Here is a 23,697-nt window from a genome sequence, read left to right as displayed (position 1 = left end):
ATGTGGGGAACAGCAACATATTTTTTCTACATTATTTATTACTGCATATGATTGTTTTATTTGATCAAGGAAGTTACTGCCCAAAGTTTGCAAGACCTGAGAACTGTACCTGAACAACAGATCTTTTGGAGGGCTCTCGTTTAGAAGGTCACCATAAGTAAAAAATTACTCTTTGGCAAACAACAACAACAACAACAACAACAACAACAACAACAACAAAATAAATTGTATTCAGAGTATCCAGGCATTTCCTGTGGACAAAAAGCTGAAGATTTACGGACTAACACTATTCTGCAGCTGACCACTCTGAGTGGCACTGCTGCTATAAGCAAATGCTTTCTGAAATAGCAGCTTTATTTATAAAATGGAGATGTCCAGTCTCTCCTCTCAGTAATATACAGAGCAGCAACAGGCATTTTATACAAACAGTCCAAGAAAAACAGCAAAAAAATGGAAAGAAAACCTACCTGTTTCATTTTAGCCAGCTCTCGCCTTGTGTGTTCATCATTCCTCAAATCCTTCTTATTTCCTACCAAGATGATAGGTACATTAGGGCAGAAGTGTTTCACCTCTGGAGTCCATTTCTCTGGAATGTTTTCTGAAGTAAAAGAAAAACGAGTTGAGAATGATTTTCAACCAACAAGTGAATACCTATGCAACACTTCATTTAAGAACTAGAATAGGGACACTGTGTTTTGCCACCATAAAATAGACATAAGAACGATTATGCTAACCTTTTTCTCTGTTAAGTCTATAAGATGTCTCAAGCTTCTTTTGCACCATAAAACAGCAACTTTATTAAATGAGCTCCCCGAAGATTAATTTAACCAAAAAACTTGACAGCAGCTAAGAGGCAGGCCTAGAAAAAACATTTTAAAATGTTAGGCCTCAGCTCCTTTGTGGAGTCCAAGTTATAGGTTCGTGGGGTGTAGGCAGAGTTAGGCATTTCAATGCAACTCCAAGACTAGATCAGGTTTCCTACAGTTCCCATTTTGACATTTCTACCAAAAAACAGAACAAAACAAAAAACCCAACAAAAACCCAAGGGAGTCTTAGTTTCTCCTCAAACTTTCTGTAATTTGATATAGACTAAGATCAAACCCACATAAATCAAATTGTATAGTATGACAATAAAATATTTGCCCTTAATCATTTTGGAAAAAAATGTTTGCATAGTCTTGGAGGTATGGTTGGCAAGGGAAAACAGAAGTGATCTCCTGAAGTCACAACTTTTCTTTGTTAAAGAAAATATTATGTTACATGTCTCCTTGGGAACACAATCACATTTAAAATAGATCTAATGTACATCTTTCAGGTCAAGAGCCTAGAAACATCAAGTATCCGGAAGGTTATGGTAGTAAAATACTAATATGATCCTCACTTAGAAATATTATTAGATATGAGGATTGGAACAAAAACTGACAGAGCAACTACCGTAAACCAGACCAGTTTAGTTCTCAAAATGTGGTAAAGAAGAGATTAAAAGAGATATATTTATTTTTGTATAAATGTATATAAAATCTTATTCATAGCTATATATCGTCAGTCAACTTAGATCAGACTCCACAGAAACCAACGTTTTATTGAAAATTGCATACTTCTAGAAATGAAACAATTTAGAGAATGTGCTAGGAATTTCAGTTCCATTTACTTACCTAAACTATCAGGACTATCAGTTGAAAAACACATAAGTATAACATCAGTGTCAGGGTAGGAAAGAGGCCTAAGTCGGTCATAATCTTCTTGTCCTGCTGTATCCCATAAAGCCAGCTCCACCTACAGGAAGAATAAAGGCATTCAGCAGAAAGTCTCTTGCTTGACAGATAAGCTTCATCAGGCAGTTTTGAAAAATCTTGATCAGATCTCAGGACATGCCAACCTTCCCTATTAGCTCACATTCCAATAGGTACCTGGGGACACTTTGTTCAACAATAGTAAGAAGAGTGGAGTCAGAGGAGGAAGACTTCCCTGTAACTGGATCCAAAATTCAAGAACAAACTTCCAGAAGGAAGTTCAAAGTTCCTTTTTGTTGGCTATATGAAAAAAGCCCACTGATTTGTTAAAGACTTCAATGGGAAGACTAATAACTTTGGATGTTTTTTAAAAGCTAATTTTCATTCTTACAGATTATATCATGTGATAAAAAGTCTAAAAGATAAAGGGAAGAGAAGAAAACCGACTTCCAATCTTTCTCTCAGCAGTTCCATAGAAACACATTATTTATAATACTCAAAGCAATGGCCTTATTTCCATAACCAGTTCTTACCAATAACAAAAACATTTAACATTTGATTTTTTGCAAAAATTCAGTGAGGGGTTCAAATTCTTTAAGAAAATTCATTAATGGCCCTTCTCTCACCAAACAAGTTAATTCATCAATTTCTGCGAAACCTGTCAACTCCGATAACAGCTCATCGCTATTAATTTTGAATTCTTGTATCTTTGCAGATAGAACAGTCTTGCTGCTATAGTAAATAACTGAAGTAATATTCTGAGAGTCTTTTCTAGCTGCACATCCAACAACCCCAAATAAACATATATGGGTTTATTTTGGAAAAACCAACAAAAAACAACCCACCCCCCTCCCCACTGAAAAGCAGGCTCATATTCATGTAATAATGCAGAAAATGTTAGATTCATAGTCTTTAAGATTTTATGCATTATTATATGAATATGAGCCTGCTTTTTTTTGTTTTGGCTTTTCCACATTTGATAAAATGTCTCTTCATGTTGCTCACAATCCCAGCATATACTGGAAACCCCTTTATACATTCTGGACAATGTATCTGGCATTACACACCACTGACAGATATGACAGATAGTTTGAATGTGATGGTGTGAGAAGGGGTGGACCAACTGTGGAGGCCAATTTTCAACTTCTATGGGCTGAAGTAGCTCCAGAAACCTAAAAACCAGACCAGAAGTGACTACAGAAAGGACTCAAAAAGCTGCTTATGTCTCACAGCCCATGCAACCTATCCCCGTTTTAGAATTTGCCAGTTAGAATCAGAACCCTGAGTGCAGCTGTTCAGTGATTTATGTGCAAGGACAAGAACAATTATAATAACTAGTTCAGGCAAACAGAAGGTGACAACAAAAATTAAAAACAAGGGACCTTTTCCACAAGATCCAAAAATGTCAAAGAAAAATGTCAACGAAGAGCTGGGATGTGCTGTGACCAGCAAGGGAATACATTATACGGCCAATATGATGGAACCAATATATCGAAGGACTATATAAATGATACAAAAGGCAGACAAATTCATTTGAGGGAGAACTATAGGAAGATGAACCTCCAGTTTTAGAAAGTGAAGTTGAAGCAACATTTGAAGTACTTGGGAAAAATAAATCCCCAGAAATAGATAGCATCCCCACAGAGCTGCTTCAATTTATACAGATAGAATGTACTCTTGTTTTAACTAAAATCTGTCAATAAATATAGAAAACAGCAACCTACAAACTGCGAACACTCCATGTACATTCAAATTCCTTAGACTGCAATAACTACAGGACAATTGCCTTAATTTCCTATGTAAGCGAAGCTATGTTCAGGAAATGCCAGATGGCCAAGTTGTATTCAGGAAAGCAAGAGGCACTAGGCGCCGTATTTCAATTATGTATTGGATAATGGAACACATTAAAGAATTCGAAAGAAAATTAACCTGTACTTTCTAGACTTGGGAAAGTCAACAGCTTTCATTGTATATAGAGATAATCACAAACTATTGATAACTGTTAAAAGTAACGAGTGTGCCACAACATTTGATTGTACTGATGTGTAACCTGTACTCAAAACAAGAGGCTGAACTCAAAACTATTAGGATAGAATAAGGGAGAAATGAAATGATTTCCAATAGGCAAGATGTCATTTTATCACCATATCTGTTTAACCTGCATGCTGAACATATCATATGTAAAGCAAGATTAGACTTAGAAGAAGGCATGAAAATGAGAGGAAGTAACATCAACCATTTAAGATATGCAGATGACACCAGACTTCTAGCAGAAAATAACAGATAATTGTTTCAAGTCTAGATATCGGTACATTTTTATGGGAGGAAGTAACAAAAAATACCACCTTTGAAAAAAAAATAATGAAATCCTATGAAATTCATGGGGTCTCTGTAAGGCAACAGATGATTTGAAAACACACACACACACACAGAGACCCAATCAGGCATGAACACTCCCTAGAAGCCAGGATGACTCAACTGGGACTGCCACACTTTGGAGACATAATGAGAAGACATGACTCATGAGAAAATACAATAATGTTTGGTAAGGTAGAGGGCAGTAAGAGAAGAAAAAGTCTGCATTCCAGATAGATAGACTCAATCCAGGACAACAAGGAACTTTGCCCTAGCACTCTAGTCTAGCCTTTTTCAAAATACCAAAGTATATCGATCAAGAACCAGTTCTAGTTCTGTTTGTTTCTTTTGGTCTGGGGAAAAGTATCACTTCTCTGAGAGGCTAGAATGGGCCGACAGGGAGCTCTGGCGTGGGCTGGTCCATGAGGTCATGAAGAGTCGGAGACGACTGAACGAATGAACAACAACAACTATTTTTCTATAAGCAACACAACTTTATTCATTTTGCCAGGCCTTTGATATCTGATTTTATTTTAAAAAGAGAGAAAGAGAAACAGCACTTGTATTATGTGCTAGACTTTTGTCTTCAATAGTTTTTGTTTTTAGCTGATTTTATATTTATATTTATTTATTTATTTCAGTTTTCTATACCGAGCTTCTCAACCTCATTGAGGGACTCAGCCCGGTTTCCAGCCATAAAAACATATACACTCATTAAAATATCATATATCACAATTACAAAAACAACTTTAAAAACACTATATATAAAACTACAGTGGTCAGTCGTCCTATTAAGATGGATCTACATCAACTTCCATCCATGGTCCTATGGTGTTATCTCATTCATCGAAGGCCTGATGTTTAATCTCTTTCAACATTTGTATTCTTTGAACTTTTTCTTTGTCAGTTTGTTTTAGTCGTAAGCTACCTTGAGTTCCATATTTGGAAAAAAAAGGTTGGATATCAATAGAATAACAGGAAGAGGAAGAAGAAGGAAGAGGAGAAGTGGGGGGGGGGGGGAGATGAGCGGCAGCAATCTTAGTCACATCCCATTGGAGCTATAACAATGTGATCTATAGAGATGTATTTCAAAAGTGTTTGGAAAAGGAGAATGGTCAGTCTCATATACAACAGCTTCACTGACCAACACACATTTTGGTGCCCTGGATGTTTGACGTGTTTTTGGGTATATTTGACTAGCTGAGATACAGAACATATGCCATATACCAATTGCCACCTGTTCGCCCTTAGAAGACCATGATAACCCTTATCTAAGAAACTAGAGCTGATGCGGTCTATCCAATTTTTATTTGCATGTTATTGCCGTTAGTTGGCTTGAGAACCATTTTTTGGTAAAGTTGGGATTTATATTAATAAAGAAAAGCTGAGTAGTTATGTGAGGCATAGTTAAGAAATAAATACATTTTCTTCAAGTCTAATTAAGAACTAAGTATATTTCCTTCAGTTTTATGACTTCACCTAAATAATAATTGGACCTAGTCTATCTAATATTCAGCAAGTCAAATCTTCAATTTTGCAAAAATGATGTTTACAAAGAGTAGCAACAATATAGGAACACTTTAAATAATCAAGAAACTACACCCAAAGTGCAAACATATTCTCATGTCAATCTTACTGGTTCAGTGGATGTTATATAGGCACTGGATCACAGCCCAGGAGAAGTGAGATTCACGACTAAGTAGTGAGTACCCTCAGGTACGCAGAGTTCTGAAATTTCTTTGGCTTAGATCCAGACTCCTATTCACACTTCACATTCCATTCACAGTATGTTCCTGCTTGGGGCAATTACTTTGCCCCGGAGCTCTCTGTGCCCAGTCAGGGTCACAGGATTCACCAAACACCATGGGAAGTGGCACAGTGAATTGCTGAAGGAAGAGTGAATTTTAATGAATAAGTTGGTCTGTTGAGCAAATGGATGGACCTTTCTGTTAGGGTAAAGGATACCCTGGATTTAACAAATATACATTTACCGCTTACATTTCATGTTTGTTAAGACTGATGGTATGTAGAACACAAACTAGTAGTGAGCAGAGTTCACACTCACCTGCTTTCCATCAACTTCAATATCTGCTACATAGTTTTCAAATACCGTTGGAACGTAAACTTCAGGGAACTGGTCTTTACTAAATACAATGAGCAGACAGGTCTTGCCACAGGCACCATCACCAACTATAACCAGCTTTTTTCGAATGGCTGCCATAACTGCCAAAAAGAAGCAAAGGGATCATTAGGACAGAGCAGAGTTTATTTTACTAAAATACATTCAATGGACATGTGAGACAAGGAAAAATCAATATCCTAGGGCTATTTCATACCAGTTCTTATATAGCTGTTAAGTCAGGGAATCAAATTCAAATAATCTGGGGCTGAATTCCCCTACCTATCAATGCTATGGATTCATGTCCATGCTTTTTCATTAAAAAAGGTAAGATTTTTCAAGGTCTTAGAGGATGTTGGTAAAAACAGCTTAGCACCCAATCCCAGAGTGCAACCCTTCTGTATCTTTCTTGGCTCTGTAAGTTATCCTCCACCATCACTGTCTCAGACTGCCAAGAGCTCTCCGCAGGCTTCAATGCCAGGCCCCATGTAACTGAAACCAGGGATGAGGAGACCTCAGGCTTTTAGAATCTATTTTTTAAGGTTAGAACTGCTCCTAAGCAGAGCTGAAGACAATGGTTGTGAACCTATGACACACATGCCAGAAGGGGCATGTAGCACCCTCTCTGCTGGTATGTGCACCATTGCCCACCTTCTGCTTGCTCACCCATTCCCCCATTTGCTTGACAGCTTGCCAACTTGCCCATTTCCCTCCCCTGGTTTGGGCACTGGCCTAAGGCAAAGGATATACACTCAGAATAAATGATTCTTGAGCCCCAAAAACTGTTCATCATGAAAAGCTGTTATCTAGCTACCCAAAACTTTTTCAGCTTTATTTTTCGGTGCCTTCGGGGTATTTAGGCCTTCCTCACCTCAGTATGTTGACTGGCAAGAATTCAGGGTGGCATCCCATAAAGTTGCAATACTTTGTCAGTTTTGTAGTGCAGAATATTTTCTCAAAGAAACTAATTACAGGCAGTCCCTGAGCTACAAACATCTGACTTACAAACAACTCATAGTTAAAAAAGGGGAGGGAGGGTGAGACAACAAAAAGTGAGAGAAATCTACATCTAGGAAGAGAAGTTCGCTCCTGAAAGAGTTATAATGGGAAAGGTGTCTCCACTGAAGCTTTCTCACCAATCTTTGCTTCCACAACAAGCCAAATTCTTCAAAACCCAATTATTACAGAGAGAAAGTGAGGTGAAATCTTCAACAGGGCACAGACAGCGAAACAAACATCACAGGAGTGTTAACCCTTACCAATTGCTAATATATATATGGCTGGAGTTATACTGAAAAAATGTACCTGTTCCAACTTACAAACAAATTAAACATAAGAACAAATCTACAGAACCCATCTTGTTTTTAACTTGGGAATTGCCTATATGTATTTTAGATATTTATACTAAGAATTATTCCAAATAATAATGCTTAACAGGTACACTTTTCTTTTCTTTTAAAGTAATTTTTATTGTTTTATCATTATTACTACATTTGTTATACATTTGTTATTGCAGTTACATATTATTCAACACATTCTTTAACATATAATCTTATTATTCTGCTTAAGCATTCCCCCCCCCCTTTTTCCCACCACTGTGCTCCCCTCCCCCCATCTCAAGCCACAACTTTTACATATCATCTGTCCAAAATCTCATTTCTTCTTGTGACGGTAACTTTCCTTCTTTGTTTTTTAAACCATTTACAACAAATTTTCCCCATACAGCATCAAAGTCGCTTTGTTTCCATATACCTTTTTTAACCTTTAATATACATGTCAGCTTGTCATTTATTGCTAATTTCCATGCTTCCTTGTACCACTCCTCTATTTGTATATTCATTTCTTTTTTCCAATTCAGGTACACTTTTCTAACATTCAATGGATCACATTCCTTTTGTTTTCCCTATTTCATATGGTTCATTTTAGAACAAAACAATATATCCTAGCAAGTGTAAGAGTAGAATGGAAGTCCTTACCAAGGGAACCCTGCACAACATGAAACATTACACTAATTTCCAAAGTAGGATTATAGTGAAGACATTTCCTGAATTTCAAACTGAGTTTTTAATGTCAGCCTGGGTGGTTTAGGGCACAAATCACACTTTGTAGGCTGCAGGAAATTATAGCACTACTCAATAGTTTCAATTAGATCTTCACTGTGCATAAAAATTACAACAAACCCCTTCTGTGCTTATATAGCAGCAAATCTTATTGTTTGAAACAAAGAAGAAAACCATCAGCCTTTTAAAAAGACCTTATACCTTCCCTCCCTTACAGAGTCTGCAAGCTAATTACATTCTGATTTTCCTTACACCCACATAGTTAAACACACTGGATCGACACAGAACTGCAGAATGTGTTCTAAATCATCTTACATTTCAAAATTATATGTGCAAGACAGATAACTTAAAACCCATTTAGGGAGAAGTGACTGGATCTGCAATATCTAATCATGGCAATCCAAAGAAGAGTATTTTCAACAACTTTGTGTAGTTAGTGTAGTTCTCAGACAAAAACATTCATATCTAGTTTAACTTTAGAGTTAGCAACATTTCAACTATTCATTGAAGTACCATGACAGACTGTGACTGAAAAGTATTTTTAAGCTGTAGATATAATCATTTTTATGTGAAGTTTCTCTGAGACCTGAAAATTCTGAAGAGTTAAATGTCTGAGAAAGGCCAATTGAAGCACACATGATTAGTCGAACATCCAACAAGACTGGAGAATACTTCGAAAAAAAGAATATGTTCCAAATTCCACACAACTTCTTTTTGTGGCTTTAAAACTGTTGAAATGGAGGAGGTAATGCACATTTATAGGTGATTGATTACACCGAGAAACTGTCTTATGAGTAAAAGGTTTCTTCTTAACCGAAATCTACTCTTTTCTAAGATCTAGTTCTGTCCCTGTGCAGAAAAGGGGGGGAAAAAGCCTTCAGTGGATGTTTGAGGTGAAATGTGGACTAAAGAGATAGTTATTTGAAAGAGAATATATATATATATATATATATATATATATACACACACACACACACACACACATACAAGGGGTATTTTTTAAGTAAGGTCCGTTTTGTTGTAGATACTAGTAGTTCACGCGCATACTGCAACGAGCACGTGCGTCGTGTACCGGCATGCCTCGGGAACAACTGTGCTCAGTTTCCGCTCTGTAGCTAACCTGTACAGTTCTGTTCTGTGCTTTAAAAATGTTTAAGACTATCAACTCACCCGCCACATCTGAGGTTCGCTCAGTGATACGGTTTTTGTCAGCAAGGAACCTGCCTGCTGCAGAAATTCATCGACAGATTTGTGAAGTGTACGGTGATACTGTTATGAATGAAAGCAAAGTGCATAAGTGGGTACGACAATTCAAAGATGGCCGTGACAACGTCCATGATGAGGACCGCTCCAGTTGCCCTTCTTTGATTACAGACGATTTGGTTATCGGAGCAGGCGGCAAGTTTTTATGAAGATGGTATTTTAAAATTGGTTCAGAGGTATGATAAGTGTTTGAACAAACTTGGCAACTATGTCAAAAAATAGAGTGAAGTATGTACTTTCTGAAAATAAATTTACTTTTTTGAAATAAACTTTCGTTGTGTACTTATGTTCAAACGGACCTTATTTTAAAAATGCCCAGATGGTACTTAACACCAAATAGATTACCAAAATAGCCACAGATGCTTCAAATATGTTGGAGATATCAGAATAAGGAAGAATCTTTTTTCCACATATGGTGGACTTGCAAGAAGGGAAAAAGATATTGGTTAAAGATTTATATGTTAATTCAAAAAACCTTAAAGGTGGATTATGTAATGTCAACATAATTTTTTTGTTAGGTATTTTTCACAAAGAATTTGATCATAACTATGGACAACTTCTTCAATATATTGCAATGGCTCCAAAAATAATGTATGCTCAAACTTGGAAAAGGACTCTAAAGCACTGGCAATGAAAGAATGGGTTACTAAGGCTATGGAACTCAGCCAAGCTGCTAAACTGAAATGGATTCTAAAAGATAAACCAAATGAAGACTTTATGAAATATTGCAAAATGCATACAGACTTCAGAAATAAGAATTCTAATGTAATATTATAATGTAACACAATTTGTACTTATGGTTCCATTAGTTCCAGCATGAGGAATTTAGTTAAGCCTGTAATAGTAGATGATAATGATAATGCTTATTTATATCCTGTTTTTTCTCTTCATATGGAGACTCAAAGTGGCTCATAACTAATAATAATAATAATAATAATAATAATAATAATAATAGTTTTATTTCTGCCCCCCTCCCCTCACGGCTAAAGGCGGGTTACAGCATTACTAAAACATAAACAAATACATAAGTGAAACATGTTTCTTTGGTGTGCTATTTTATTAAACCAGACCATATTTAGGCAATTTTGTTTTAGACTTTATGTTTATTCTTTTGAAGAAAGCGCCCACAATGGTGCCTATGCTTTTACTTACTTATATGACAAATTCTCTGGAGCTAATCAATGTTTTGAGTATCTGTTGCTTTTTGTTAGTGTTTGAGATTAAGGTTTCAAATTTTAAAAGCAGTCTTATTTGTTTACTACTTTGGAGAAATTTGTTATGCAATACTATAATATACTGCATTGGTTGTTGCTACTATGAAAATTAGGAACCAATCTGCCCCTGTTTTTACTATGTCAAAACAATTTGAAATAATATAAAGTACGATATTAAATGAGCTTTATTATATATTATGATTGACCAGGTTTTTAAAAATCAAATAAATTAAAATGGTACATCCGTGTTTGGATGTTAACCCCATGAATAGATCAGAATGGAATTGACTTATAGTTCAAAAACCATTACCAACTATTTTTTATTTATGTATCTTCTTCTCAATAAAACATGCTTCTGTTAAAACTCTTTTCATTTGGGGGTTCATTACAATACTCATCCCCAGCAACTCTGGTCAAGAAAAGAAAATGGATATTGCAGTTCAACATCTAAGAAAAGACAAATCTAAAAGATGCAACTTAATTTTGTTAATAAAACCTTGTGAGCTAGATCCAACTTTCATTCCAGCAATGAGAACAGTCTACTCAGAAGTTGCACATAAACTAAAGAGGAATATCAACAAATTATCTTTGATTATTCCCCTTCCACCTGCGGTCCGTGCTGTTCAAAGTTTCCGCAAATCACAAAAGCAGATTTTCAAGGGGCAAAGGGAACAGCAGGGGAAGGAGAACTCAACAAAGAAGTCACTTTATTATTTATTACTGAATCAAAAAAAAATTGAATAGTTCCCAGAATGATACTTCCAGTTTTAGTTCATGGACATCAAAAAAATTGACATGTTGTATCAAGCCCCAATTTCATGTTTGTTTGTTCCTTGACTTTGTAGGTGCAAACATTTCATTTCAATTGTATCAGGAGTGGAAGACAATTGGAAACTGGAAGACAACAAGACTAAATTCCTGGACAAGATAATCTCTATTATGCAAAAATGAGCAGTTCTAGCAAGATCAGCCCCTAAGAACTTCTTTTTTAGTGCACTGCTTCTTAAACTGTGGGTCCTGACCCAAAATGTGGTCCCTTTAGCTTGATGTTGGGGTCCTGAAATTTTGGCAACAATAACTTATTGGCTGTTTGAGACATTTACATAAATCTGTTGTGCAGTTTCTACAATGAACTTCAGAAGATACGTCAACTGTATTTCATAAAAAGGAAAATCAACCTGTCTAAGCAAGCCTTGCAAATGCTGATTTGTTATAGTTTTTATTTTATATATCTATATATTTGCAAAAATTTCTAAGGTGAAAAGGGACCACAAGTGGAAAAGTTTAAAAAGCTCTGGTTTAGTGAACCAGTCAGGAATAATAGCAGTGCAAGCAGCACTTCTATCGCCACCACTGAATTTTGGATCCAGGAGATTTGGAGCACAACAGCATAATAAACTGCTGCTTTAAAGCACTTAACCTCTTTCCTCAACAAAAGAACCTGTTCCCCTTTAGGAATAAAGAAAGATCACTAGTACAGCTGAAAAAAAGACTGGGATATTATGGAATCCTGTTCCATAATAGAACACCACTAGAAAGAACACCATTAGGCTTAACAAAACACACTCGGTTTTTTTGAATCTTCAATGAATATTTCACTTCTCTAAAATCTGCTACAGGTTTTCTAGAAAATGGTAAAAATGAAACATACACAAACAATTCCCTATCTGCTTAATGTTACCTGTAATTTACAATTTCCATCGTAACATATGATAGTGCAGGATGCAAAGTACAGAATTGCAAGATACAAGAAGTTTGAACCCAGTATTTTTTATAATAAAGGCTTCACTATAGTACACATATTCAAACCTCTGCAACCCTGTTTTTGCCTACTAGAATATTTATTGGGAAATTGGAATACACAGCATCACACCATTAGAAATTATGTGCTAGACTCAACCATGTGGGAGTAAATATCTTTCCTTTCAGACTTATTGTTTGACTTTTTTTAGATTAATTTTTGTTAAGGTTTGCATATAATGAAAATTGTTTTAGAAAATATGTTTTTCATTACAACGTAGCAAAGATTTGAAATAAAACATGAAACAAAAGAAGTGTCTGATTTTCTTACTTCCAAGATACATAATATCATATCCATGTTGTCTGTAGCTGTGACAACGTAAGTACTAGTTTGGAACCAGGGCCCCAAACCAATAACAGAAGTTATGGAAGTGATGAGCATAGATTTACTACAAATGATAGAAAGGGGAGAAATCCGCTTTGAGAATTTTCTTCTTCTGCAGCAAGGGGGGTGGAGAATAGGAAAATTGATGAGGATTTCCTCCTCCTGATCCACCACCAGAAATGCTTTGTTGGATCAGAAATGTTTTTTCGGGGCATAAGAGATCCTACCATTTGCAGTAGGCTGATTCTAAGCCATTGTCTATAGATGTAGTCCATGGGCCATACTTTGTCCACGCTCTCATGCATCTTTGTTTCTCAAGCCCAAATACTACAGAGATAAAACAGGGAGGAGACTTTTCACCCCCATCCTTAGTGAACATCCAGAATGCATAATTTTCAGCCTAAATCCACACAGACCATTAATAAAGCATTTTAACAGCATGAAAAGTTTCTCTGCAGTTTTTGAATGTTGGGATAAACATACCAAAATAGTTGCAAATGTGTCTGTGTAGATTTAAATGAGCCAGGTATACCAGTGTGCTGGGCTAGGAGTTTGGGAGACAAGGGTTTGAATCCCTAATCAGCTATGAAAAACCAGTGGATGATCTTGAGCAGTAATAGTGAAACAAAATCAATCAGGACCTATAGGTCTAATGGAATAATATAAATAGGGTTTCAAGGAAAAACTGCAACAGTCTTCCATGTTTATGCTCCAGCTACAGGGGCAGAAAAAGAAATCAAGAGTCTATGTAATTGCCTAGAAAGAAGCTGAATCTACAACAAAGCTAGACATATTGTCAATCACAAGTGACTAGAATCTGCAAATTAAGAAATTGCAGAGAACTCTCCTAGGATCTAGAAATGAATATTGTAAAGCCAATAGTTTGTTCCCTGCACACAGGGGTTTTTGCCAACCAAACAGATCAGTGTATATGTAAGCATCTAACAAATGGATGAAAGATTCTTTCAAGGAAGGACGTTTGGGCTATGAACCCAAAAAGTTTAGAAAGTGAAGTAGAAGCAGCTTTTAAAGCTCTTGGAAGAAGTTGCTATTGGCTAACCAATACTGTTTCAAGCTATTAAATAAAAAACATTCACATTCTGGCAACAATTTTCCAACATAAATATGGGGAAAAACAATGGCAAAAAACTAGAAATGCATCATGTACATTCCACTCCCAAAGAAAGAGGAAACCAGAGATTGTAGTAACTATCAGACAATTACATTAATGTCTAACACACATATAGAGATCAAGATTTCACAACAAAGACTTTTACCAAATATGGAGTGAGAAACGCCAGATGTTCTAGCTGGGAAAAGGCACAGGATAGTATAAACATAAACTAGCTAATTGAACATATAAACTAATTTTCAGAACAAAATCAATCTGTGTTTTACGGATAGCAGAAAAACGATGATAATATAGATGATAGAATACGATGGAGTGTTCTGAAATAAATGGGCATCTCATAACATTTGATTGTCATGTGAAATAAGATATAATTTGGAAAACAGGTATTGGGATGGAATATGGAGAAAGAGAAAAGTTTCCAACAGGCAGGGAAGTTTTTTATTTATTTAGTTCACATGAAGGGTGGGATAAGTAGACATCCCTCAAATTGTTCATACAGAAATAAATAGAAGATGAAGGAGAAATAATTAGAGATTACTTAACATAACATAAAAAGGTTGGAATGACTACTGACATTAAAGAAGCCTCTTGTTAAGAAATCAAAAAAAGACCAAGCTCTGGAATGGTAACTATGAAGAAGATTGATCAAATTCTACAGTGTAACGCATATTGTTAATTAACTCAATTAGGATATATTTATGGATGTGAAATATAGATATTCCTTTGACATATAACCCACAGATAAATGAAACTTAGGGCAAATTAAGCCTGTAGTTTCACTAGACTCCAACTACACTAAGAATAGTTTGGACCTATCATGAGAACATACTAGAAACACTAGGCAAGACAATAATGATGGGAAAAATGAAAACCACATTATAGATGAATTGACTTAATATAAGGTATCATACTTCCTGAGTTTAGAAGATATTTACAGAATTGTTATTAAGATGATCTTTTGGAAGTCTTGCATTCATGGTATCATCAGAAGTTGATACTGACTTGAAGGCACATAACTTACATCTATTTGGATAGCATATAACACTCTGCAATTCAGTTCTACCTCATGCATAGATGTTGTAATTTTCTTATTTTATGGTTTCTTATATAAGAATCTCTATACTGCTTAGTACTGCTTGTATTTCAACACTGAAATACAACACCGCCTGAGTTCTGCGAGTGCAGCATTTATCCGAATGAAGCAGAGAGTGTTCGAGGACTGGGACATCCGTAGGGATACCAAGGTACTTGTTTATAAAGCTATTGTCCTCCCAACCCTGCTATATGCCTGCGAAACGTGGTCTACAGACGTCACATGCAACTCCTGGAACGATTCCATCAGTGCTGCCTCCGGAAAACCCTGCAAATAACTTGGGAAGACAGGTGGACAAATGTCAGCATGCTGGAAGAAGCAAAGACTACCAGCACTGAAGCGATGGTCCTCCACCATCAGCTCCGCTGGACCGGCCACGTTGTCCGGATGCCTGACCACCGTCTCCCAAAGCAGTTGCTCTACTCCGAACTCAAGAACGGAAAACGGAATGTTGGTGGACAGGAAAAGAGATTTAAAGATGGGCTCAAAGCCCACCTTAAAAACTCTGGCATAGACACTGAGAACTGGGAAGTCCTGGCCCTTGAGCGTTCCAGCTGGAGGTCAGCTGTGACCAGCAGTGCTGCAGAATTTGAAGAGGAATGAATGGAGGGCGAAAGAGAGAAACGTGCCAAGAGGAAGGCGCATCAAGCCAACCTTGACCGACACCGCCTTCCACCTGGAAACCAATGCCCTCATGGAGAAGATGCAGATCAAGAATAGGGCTCCACAGTCACCTACGGACCCACAAGAATACTGATCCTGGAAGACTATCCTACTCGGCCAACGAGGAATTGCCTAAGTAAGTAAGTACTGCTTAGTTTAAATATTTTTTCTCTGACGACATTTAGCTCTTTCCAAACTAAAATATTTCATATTTTATAGAATTTAATATTTCATAGAATCGTTTTAGCATTTTTTCAAAATTCTATGGGAAAATTGGAGGCTCTAGGCCTAAGAGGAAGAAATACAATTAGAGATTATGAAATAGGATTTACATTCTATCTGAAGTAATGCTTCAAAAATAAGCCCGGTTTTGATTGCTGTAGTATAAATGTATAGATGTCATTAATGTTTTCCCTGCTTAAAAAAAACAACCTAAGATGTTTCTGTCAGTGGCTGAAAACCACACACATGATAAGGCAAGTTTCAAGGCATTTTCTCGCCTCTAGCAAACAAGGAACTAAACAAACTAGCATGAACAATCTAAAATGATATATTTGCATTCTGTTGGCTTTATGAAATACTGTCTCTATCAAGTTGATATAAAGGACTAGAGGAAGAAATGAGGTCTGTGAGAGTTAAAAGCTGCTTCCTGCAGTTAAATTAAGTGCATGAGGTAAGCTGTTGCCAGCTGCCAAATGCTACGTTAGCTTTCTAAATTAAAGACTTAGAACAGAACAAAACTTGCTTTCAGTGTGTTATTTTGGTGAATTATGTCAGCTTTTCAATTACAACAAACATTGTGACTTAGGGCTTATAAACCATTCCTTCAAAGTCACATACCAAAATATAGAGCCCCAAAATTAACTTTTCTTTTGCCTATGTAAGGATTAGGTATTAGAACAAATTTTAAATAAAGTATAGTGAGCCATTTTTTCCTCACTTACTTCACAAAATAAGAAAAGATTTAAGATTCTACTAAAGTTAAATTTTTACTATATTTTGTTTTTCATGATAATTGTTTATAACTTGAATATTCTAGCACTAGAAAATATTAGTCAAAATAGAAAAAGCATGCTATCATCTGTTCACTCATTTCAGTTAAAGATTTCAATAAAAGTTAAATATTTAATTTTGTTTCTGCAATAACCTGGGGAAAACTGTTTTGTATATGTACATACATCATTAAAGAAGGTGAGCTTTCCATGGCACATTGAAAATAGCTTTCCAAATTCCTGGAGCTTTCGAGCAGCTTTTGAAAAGATAGAATTCAATCCTCCATTAGATGTGCAAAACTAGTTGAGTGATTTTTTGGATATGCATCTGCCTAGAGGCTGGTTTGACTTTAACTGGGACCACACTGCAATTTGTGCTGCAGATTGGATTTCTTACTCTGTGTTGTGGCAATTACAACTGCAGCATAAACAGCTTTGATCTTGACAAACTGGGGAGGAAAGAATACCTCCTAGAAATGTTGGATTTCATTCTTGAGATCAGAGTATGTTAATGGCCTTCCAGTTGACAAATTCCCTATTTCTTCCAGTAAGGAGGGGAGGCAGATAGCAAACAGAACTAGCTTGTACTGTTTGTCTTGAAGGAAAAATATCCTCCAATAAATTTTGATCCACAAGGGAAAATGTTGGAAATTAAAAATACATGAAGTGATAAGTGACCTTATTCCATATCACAGAAGGGTAATGGCTGCTTCTAATGTTTACTTTATTGGGTACATTAAAAACAATTAGGTTAAAAGACTTCAAGCAAAAGACAATCTCATTTAGTAATCAGCTGTAACAGCTCCTGCAACACTTCAGATTTCTCGTCAGCTACAATAGGCCTATTAATTTAGCTTTTCAAATTTATCCCTGGATGAATTTTTCACTTGTCTTATTCACTCTCGATTTAAAAATCTGAGCAAAATGTTAAATTACCCCAATCTCTATTGAAAAACCGCAGTAGAAATATAGTGTTTTAAGGAAACTAATTCAAATATCAATAATTATTTTAATCTGAATTAAAGTATGTGAACAAGAGCAAAGAAGCAGTTTAACTGAATTCACAAAGACATTTAATATAGCACTGTTTCTGGACAACAAAAATAAATCCACAGAACTACAGGATCCATGCTATTATGCAGTGTTCCATTGCACTTTCCCAGATTGCTTCTGATCACAGAAGGAACAATTAGACAAATACTTTTGTTATTCAATTATGGATGCTTTGTCTTCTCTAGATTCGTTCTGTACCATAAAACACAAGACAAAGCACATTCAGTGGCGAAATAAACAACACAGAATGTGGGGCCCACTTCATACCAGGAAACCATGACAAGAACTACTTTGTTGTTTTATGCAGGCATGAGAATATTTAAAAAAATATTTTATTGAAAGTTAATAGAACTTTATAAAATTCAGCGTAACAAAAGCAAATTTCCTGACAGCATTCCTTAGCTAAGCATGTAATGCAAATACACACACTTGTCTGTCTAGCTTTCAAATCAACATACCAACAAGGCCTCAATGACACTTGAGCTTATTCATTCCAAAGGCAGTCTAGAAGAAAAATTCCAATTTAATTATTGATGGAAATCTCACAAATAATCAAATCTGGGAAAACTAAACCCATGAAAGTCAAGATTTAACTGCAATTTCATTCTTTACTGTTTCCATTTCATTGAAAACTTCCAAACACATCCCTGGATTTTTGGACACCTCTATTACAAAGGCCAGAGAATTTTTAGACAGAAATAGAAATGCAGTAAAATTAACACATACAGCCTCCTGGAAAATGCTAGGATCAGCCAGTGTTTTTTTCTTAGTAATAAAGAATTCTCCTATAGTATTGAAAATGCCTTGATAGTTGCTCTAATAGTGCAACCAAGAAGCTTCCTTACTAGTACAATTGAGAAAGTTATCTGGGAAGACTAGAGGAAACAAAATGAACAAAATGCAGATACCAGAAAAATTCTAAACTGCAATAACTTCCATTGAATCACAATAAATCAGGTTTTGAGTCTCTCGTAGTAGTAAAAGATAAAAACGAATGTTTCCTAATTCTTGCAGAGGAATTAAAAATAAGGAAAATAGGTTTAGGCAGTTTATGGCCATGAGTTAGTGGTTTGATGTTTTTATTTAAAGAAGAAAACACATCTACTAATGCTCTTGCTTTTTATAGATCTTCTCAGTAATGCAACTTTCTTAGATAACATGTAAAGTACATTAGAATGAAGGGGAAAAGTAGGATTCAGGAAATGGAGAAAAATACAAATACAATCCTCAGGTGCGGTCTGACCAAGGCGGAATAGAGAGGTAGCATGACTTCCCTGATTCTAGACACTATATTCCTATTTATGCAGGCCAACATCCCATTGGCTTTTTTAACCGCTGTATGACATTGTTGGCTCATGTTTAACTTGTTGTCCACAAGGTCTCCAAGATCTTTTTCACACATACTGCTCTCAAACCAGTTGTCCCCCATTCTGTATCTTTGCCTAAATGGAGTATCTTGCATTTGTCCCTGTTGAACTTCATTTTTAGCTTTGGATTAAAGGAAGCTCCTGAGTCACAAATATCAGACTTACGTAGAACCTATCTTGTTTGTAACCTAGGACTGCCTGTACCTTCCACAATATTGAGCTATGGCAATTAAAATGGTATCAAACTGCATGAATTCTAAAGTGTAGATGAACTCCACCTTTAACTTTAAATATGAGTGGTAAGCCCAAAGGTTGTGCAGGCCTGTCCTATGGTTTCAACAGTAGGAAGTGTTAGGTGTTTTCTTTGGGCATAATACATGTATTAATCAGCTCAGTAATGCAAAATGGCCATGTAATAATCAACAACTGTTTTGTGAATAGTAAATGTTATGTATCATTATATTTTCAGTATTTCGTTGCTATTTGATTTCTTGTTTTTTACAATTCTAGTTCTTCAACATATGTATACATATTTGTAATTCAACAATGCACTTTTACACGAATTTATTCAATGCTTAGACCATAGGTCTTTCACATATAGAACAAACAGCTTTTACATATCTAATAAGTGAACTTCAGTCTTCATGACATATGAAAGTTGACATCTTAAGACAAAGAAAGCTTAGTTCATAAAATTATAAGGAGCCCAAGGGCCACCCAGTCCAATGTCCCGCCATGCAGAAAAGCACAAAAAAATGATCCCAAGAGATGGCCATGCAGCTTCTGTTTAAAAACCTCCAGGGCAGCATATTCCATTACCAAACAACTCCTGCCATCAGGAAGTTCTTCCCAACACTTAGGTGGAATCTCTTTCTGTAGTTTGAATCCACTGTCCCATGTTCTACTCTCTGGGGTAGGAGAATAGAAGCAATTAATATCCTTTAAATATTTAATCATGCCCTCATGAAAACAGAACAGAGTTGTACTATTTCTTCCCTTGATCTAGACCAGTCCTGGAAGACCTGTGGTCCTCCAGGTATTTTGAACTTCAGCTCCCAGAATTCCTGACCAATGGAAAAGCTGGCAAGGGCTTCTGGGAGTTGGAGGCCCAAACACCTGTGCAGGGCTGATCTAGATATTATACTGCTACTAGTACAGCCTAGAAAAGCATTGCTGCATCATGCTATTGTCTTGTGTTCAACTTGTTTTCTAAGCCTCATAGCTCCCTTTTTTGTGCCCTACAGTCAAGCCAGATGTTGCTCGTCAAAAACCTGTGAATTTCTTTCTTTTCTCATACTTCTCCCTGTTGGGATTTAATTTTTTAGTTTTGGCCCAGCTCTTTAATTTGCTATGGTTATTATAAATTTGTATCATGTTCTCTGGGGTTTTAGCTCCCCTCCTAATTTGATGCCATCTGCAAATTTGATTAAGTATGCCCTCTATTCCATCATCCAAGTCATTGATGAAATTGTTTAATAATACTGGGCCCTGAACAGAAATTTGTGATCATCCGGTGGCCAACCCTATCCAGGATTAAGAGGAGATATTGGTAAGCATGTTTAGGCTTAGATAGCCAATTGAAAATCTATCTATCAGTAGCACTGCCTAACCCAGGGGTCCCCAAACTAAGGCCCACAGGCCAGAAATGCCCCCCCCCCCGGTCATTTAACCAACCCCCATCCTAAACTTTAGACTTAGGGTTGCCCTAAGTCTGAAACAACCTGAAGGGCATACAACAACAACAATCCTAATTAATTTGACTACTGCATCAGCCGAAAACAGGGCCACACTTCTCATTGAAATACTGGAAAGTTTATGTTGGTGAAAACTGGTCTTCACTTTATACAGTGATAGTTCTTTCATGTTTTTTGCACTACAAGTAAGATATGTGCAGTGCATTTTCAAACTATCCTCCCCCCTCCCCAACAGTCTGAGAGATGGTGAACCGTCCTTCTGCTTACAAGTTTGAGGACCCCTGGTCTAGCCCTACATCTAACTAATTTATTTGCAAGTTCTCTGACCACAATGTATTTGGCAAATCTCCAAATACAAGGAGAACTAGGCCTGTGATCATGTAAATTGGCTATATAAACTAATGAACTTCTATTCTCAGAATGTCACCATTAGGCCAATGGCAGGTTGTGATCCATGACAGAAACTTCAAGTTCTGTGCCAATAAAAGACATAATACTGTGCTCTAAGTTAGCCAAATATGTTTTGTATAGATCTGCTAATTTTGCACTTTGAACTCAATTACTTTTTAAAGAATGTAGGAGAAGGAGAGTCACAGACAGTGAAGAATGTGAGTAGAAAAGGATAATTAGCAGCCATGAAGAAAAAATCAGTAACTAGTGGGGGTACCAAAGTTCCTTTCTCTTGAACTGGAAACTTATGCATTAACAGTGAACTGACAAAATGTTAGAACACTCTAGGAAGAGTATAGAAAAAAATCATAGCTCAATAGTAGATTATGCATTTTGTATGGAAAATGTTCAAAGTTCAATGCTTGACTTAACATCTCAAGGCAGGTTGTGGAAGTTTCTTTGAATCCTTGGAGTGTATTGCCAATTGGTGTTCATAATACTAAGCTGAACAAATATGGTAAGCAGTCTGATGTATAATACAGCTTCTTTGTGTCTGTCTCCTCTATGTATACACATACAGTTAAGATAAAAGTTAAATTTTGTACAAAAAACACTAATATATATTCAAATGTTTTGAGTATGCAATTTACAAATATAGCTATTAAAATACAATTAGGAGCTAAGATCCAGCCTGCTAACACAAGCTATAGATTCACTGAAGAACCGCAGCGATTCTGACAAAGTGATTTTGCTTTTAAATTGCCAGGACTTTAGCTGCTGCCTTTCAGTGGCAAGATTCCTGAATGAAGTCTGCAAACTGAATGTGTAGCAAATGAGAAGCCCTTTTTTTATTACGTGTACTATGTTTTATACTCTCTGCCATGTTATGCCAATAAAGGCTTATTGTATTGTTGTAAAATACAATTATTGGCTCAAAAATTCAGACAATGAACTAAAGCTCTTATTTAACATGGCTGTTTTGAACAACATGGACAAATCTCAAAGATTCCTTAAAGAAAAAACCCTGATTATTGTAGAAAAATATATATATTGACATCACTTGGCTAATATTATACATGACAATGTAAGCATTTTAATTGTTCAGTTAATCTATAAACTTAATCAATCAATCATCCAATTCCTTGAATTTAATACACATGTTCTAGATAAATGAAAAGAATTGTGATCATTTTGCAATTAAGAATATTTGAATTCCTCCTAGTGATGGGCATTTTATTTACTGACAGTTAATTGCTCTGCTGTATTTAGCAGCTATCAGATTCAATTAAACGATTACAGATATTTCAATTTTCTTTGATTACTTTTGTTTTCTAAGCTTGCAGCTAGGCTATAAAGAATATAAACAGAGGAAACAAACTTATCCAGTGCATAGGTTACTATGTTTCTATGGTTAATCTCACAAATATTCATGACTGCTGACTGTAAGGAAGACCCAATGACATGTATAAGTAGTCTATGGCCTGCAGGCGGTCTGCTGTCTTTAGGACTTTCAGTGTGATCCGCAGATGGTACTTTACTCACAGTTCAAGAATGGAATGGCTTTTTTAAAAATTGTGTCAAAAGCGAATTGAGAATACACTGCAAGTCACTTCTGGTGTGAGAGAATTGGCCGTCTATGAAGACATTGCCCAGGAGATGCCCAGATGTGTTTCCATCCTGTGGATGGCTTCTCTCGTGTCCTTGCATAGGAAGCTCGAGCTGTCAGATGGGAGTTCACCCCATCTTATGGATTTGTACTGCCAATCTTCAGGTCAGCGGTTCAGCTGGCACAAGGGTTTAACCCACTGCACCACCACAGCTCCACATGAATGGCTGAAATAGGAACAGTACTGCTTTCTGATGGCTCAATGTGCACAAACTTTGTTTTAGGCACAAAAGTATTTAAACATTGTGTATAAACTTAACTCCAGGGTATGTGTATAAAGTAGACTGTGTATGGCATATAACTGGATTTTCTGTTTGAACTTGGATCTCATCTCAAAGACATTTCATCGTGTGTGTGTGTAAGCATGATGCAAAGACAGGTATTCCAGATGAAAGAAAGGGAGGAAAAAAGAAAATACTTCTAGAACACTTCTGGTCCCAATCATTTTGCACAAAGGATATTCAATCTGTTCTATTTTCAAATACAAACTGATATTGTATGGAAAGCAAAATCTAGAATGAAGCAATGATAGGGGCACAGTAAAATCCATGCACATCTATATTTCAAGGCAGTGCTACAGTGTAGTAAACCACATCATTTGCCAAGGAAAACATGGATTCAGTATAAAATATGACTTTGCATAATATGTTATGTTTTGTCAAAGAGAGGCAAAGAGATACTCAGTGCACTAAAGGAATGCCTGCTGCAAATCATATCAAGCACTGTTTCTTCCTCTGCAGATCTCACCAGCATGTGAAACTATTAACTGTGACTATCA

The 23,697-nt window shown here is 36.3% G+C and overlaps 1 protein-coding gene across 1 annotated transcript in view; it reads right to left on the bottom strand.

Moving 5' to 3' along the window:
* RHOA (ras homolog family member A) overlaps nucleotides 1–23,697 on the bottom strand; it is a 36,395-nt gene that overhangs the window by 5,777 nt on the left and 6,921 nt on the right. The window contains exons 2-4 of the mRNA XM_060765735.2: nucleotides 6,154–6,311; nucleotides 1,656–1,776; nucleotides 468–598 (exon numbers count right to left, since the gene is read on the bottom strand). Coding sequence (XP_060621718.1) covers nucleotides 468–598; nucleotides 1,656–1,776; nucleotides 6,154–6,309 — 408 coding nt within the window. The 5' untranslated portion in view covers nucleotides 6,310–6,311. The remainder of the gene's footprint in view (nucleotides 1–467; nucleotides 599–1,655; nucleotides 1,777–6,153; nucleotides 6,312–23,697) is intronic.

The sequence above is a fragment of the Anolis sagrei genome, chromosome 2, assembly GCF_037176765.1.
Source record: "Anolis sagrei isolate rAnoSag1 chromosome 2, rAnoSag1.mat, whole genome shotgun sequence".
NCBI lineage: Eukaryota > Metazoa > Chordata > Lepidosauria > Squamata > Dactyloidae > Anolis > Anolis sagrei.
Note: the sequence above shows the minus strand (reverse complement) of the source record. Positions and strands in the feature narration are given on the sequence as shown.